Source organism: Nelumbo nucifera, chromosome 8 (assembly GCF_055504915.1).
Source record: "Nelumbo nucifera cultivar China Antique chromosome 8, China Antique-T2T, whole genome shotgun sequence".
Lineage (NCBI taxonomy): Eukaryota > Viridiplantae > Streptophyta > Magnoliopsida > Proteales > Nelumbonaceae > Nelumbo > Nelumbo nucifera.
Window position 1 is genome coordinate 37773540 of NC_142656.1, and position 2924 is coordinate 37776463.

General features: G+C 42.4%; 1 protein-coding gene across 1 annotated transcript; it reads right to left on the reverse strand.

Annotated features, from left to right (window-relative positions):
- Nucleotides 1-676: 676 nt before the first annotated feature.
- Nucleotides 677-2418, reverse strand: LOC104589927 (uncharacterized). Its single transcript, XM_088893799.1, has 5 exons — nt 2414-2418; nt 1462-1694; nt 1094-1347; nt 899-1006; nt 677-835 (listed from the first exon to the last, which is right to left on the reverse strand). The coding sequence occupies exons 1-5, from the start codon at nt 2416-2418 to the stop codon at nt 677-679; spliced, it is 759 nt and encodes a 252-aa protein (XP_088749925.1).
- Between the last annotated feature and the right edge of the window lie 506 nt (nt 2419-2924).

Sequence of the window (2924 nt, forward strand, 5' to 3'; positions counted from 1 at the left end):
TGAGAAAGAATTGATAGGAAGTTGTGCTCACGTGCCATCCTGCTGTTTCTTGTGAAGGACAGAATAATTCTGTTGATTCTGCTCCATCCTGCACTGCGCCATCTTCAGTGGGAGCAGTCTTTGGATCCTTCCTTGGGCATGAACACCTTTGTTGGAAGATACTTTTTCTCTGTATCAGGTATAATCCTTTTCTACTCTTTTTGGTGCACATCTGGTTCAGTTTATGGTTCAAGATTGATCCTTAAAAATATGATTTTCTAAATAGGGAATGTGATTCCCAGTTGAAAGGAAGAGAAAATTTTTTTGAAATTCGCCCCTTTATTCCACAAGTTTTGGGCGTCCATACGATGGATCTCTCATCCCTTCAAAGTTTTCGAAAGTCTATTACCATTCGCCAACCACTTTGTACCCTCATGGGAATTAGTTCATTATTTTGATTTTTTACTACAGTAATCCCAATTTTTTTAGGTACAACATGAATAGGACTTACCTATTTGCTGTCTGAAATTGGATAAATTATCCCTTCATCTAACAGTTTAAGCACTTCTTTCATTACTACCTTTTCCATTACCGGGTTGAGTTTTCTTTGTGGTTCTCTAACTGGTTTGGCATCATCCTCCAAAAGGATCCTATGCATGCAAATCGAGGGGCTGACTCCCTTTATGTCGGCTAGGGTCTAGCCAATCGCCTCCTTATGGTCCTTTAGGACTTTGATGAGCCTCTCCTCTTGCTCCTCAGTCAACCCTTTTGCAATGATTATAGGCAATGTCTCTTTTTCGCCTAAGTATGCATATTTCAGGTGATTAGGTGGGGTCTTTAGTTCTAGCTCCGGAGCCTGCAAAACAGAGGGCAGCAACCTTGTGTGAGAAATTTTCATTTGAACATCAGAATTACTTACCTCTTGTTCCGGTTCCGGAGTATCATAGGATGCATCGATCTCCTCTTCCCTGTCCAATTGTGCCTTATACTCTAGCTCATCGTCCATGTCCTCCTCTCCAAAGACTTCCTGCACAATCGAATCAATGGTGTCAATAGAGCAGATCGAATGACATTCACTAGGATATTTCATTGCTTCGAAAATATTAAATTTTACAATCTCTCCATCAAATTCGATGGAGAGGGTACCCTCATCCACATCTATTTTGGTCTTGGTCGTTTTCATGAATAGCCTGCCTAATAGAAGTGGGGCTGAACTCGTGGCTGTGTATTCTTCCATCTTCAGGATGTAAAAGTCAGTTGGAAAGATCAAATCGTTAACCTGCACCAATACATCCTCAACAATCCCTTCGGGGTAGGCATTAGAACGATCAACTAATTGGATAACAACTCTAGTCTCTTTCAAAGGACCTAGTCTCAATGCACAGTAAATCGAGTATGGCATGACATTAATGGATGCACCTAAGTCTAGCATGGCATGGTCGATTCGTTTATTTCCAATCACGCAAGGTAGGATAAACATACCTGGATCAGCACGTTTTTCTGACAGGGTCCTCTTGATCACGGCTGAAACGTTCTCTCCAACTCTTACCTTTTCATCAATTCGCAGCATTCTCTTGTTAGTGCATAACTCTTTTAAAAATTTTGCATATTTTGGGATTTGTTTGATTGCATCCAACAAGGGAATGTTGATCTCCACCTTCCTGAAGGTTTCTAGCACTTCTTGCACATATTCCTCTTTCCTTGACTTGGCCAACCTGCTAGGAAAAGGTTGTACAACATTAGTAACTTTAGGGAGAGGGGGGTCAGATTTTACCTCAATGGGGCTGTCGTTTGACCCTTGTCCTTCCTCTTCCTTGGCCACCTTCGATGGTGAACTTGGTTGGGGCTGCAACTCTCTTCCACTTCTCAACACCACTGCACTTGCATTCTCTTTTGGGTTGACTACCGTTTGTGATGGTAGTTTCTCGGAGTTTTGCTCTTCCAACTTGCTAATGGAAGTGGCAAGTTGGCTGATTTGGTTCCCCAAATTCTGAATGCTGGCTCTTGTTTCTTGCTGAAATTTCTGAGTATTAGTAGCTAGAGCCTTGACTATATCATCTAATGACATACCTGAATTCGGGGGTTGGCCTTGCGCTGTGATGGGTGTTGAAAACTGGGGCTGTCAACTGAAAAACTGGGGCTGATATTTCTGCTGTCCTCCTTGGTTCCCGTAGCTTAGATTTGGATGATCTCTCCACCCCGGATTGTAGTAATTGGAGTAGGGATCATACTTTCATTGGGGCTGGCCCGAGAATCCTCCTACGGCACTTACTTGCTGCATCGATCCATCCTGTAGTGATGGACACATGTCCGTAGGATGACTAGGGATCGAACAGATACCACACACCCTGACAGTTTGTAATTGTCCTGCAACGAGTTGCCTAACCAAGGCAATTAAGTAAGAAATCTGATTTTCTAAATTTACATGGCTTACCTCATTAACCCGTCTTATGGTACCGTCTATCCTTGCATCGAACTGCTGTGAATTTTCGGCCATGTTGGAAATTAATTCCCTGGCCGCTTCGGGTGTCTTGTTCACCAAGGCTCCTCCACTGGCTGCATCAACCATACTTCTATCCATGGGCTGTAGCCCTTCATAGAAGTACTGGATTAACAATTGTTCGGGTATTTGGTGGTGTGAACAGCTAGCGACAAGTTGTTTAAACCTTTCCCAATATTCATATAGTGTCTCACCACCAAACTTCCGAACTCCACATATTTCTTTTCTTATATTTGCAGCCCGGGATACAAGAAAATATTTATCTAAAAATATCCTATTCATCTCATCCCATGTGCATATTGAACCGAGAGGAAGAATATACAACCAATCCTTTGCTTTATGTCTTAAAGAAAATGGAAAGGCTATGAGTTTTACCTGGTCCTCGGTCATACCTTGGGGCTTCATGCTCGAACAGACAGCATGGAATTCCTTTAGATGCTTATGA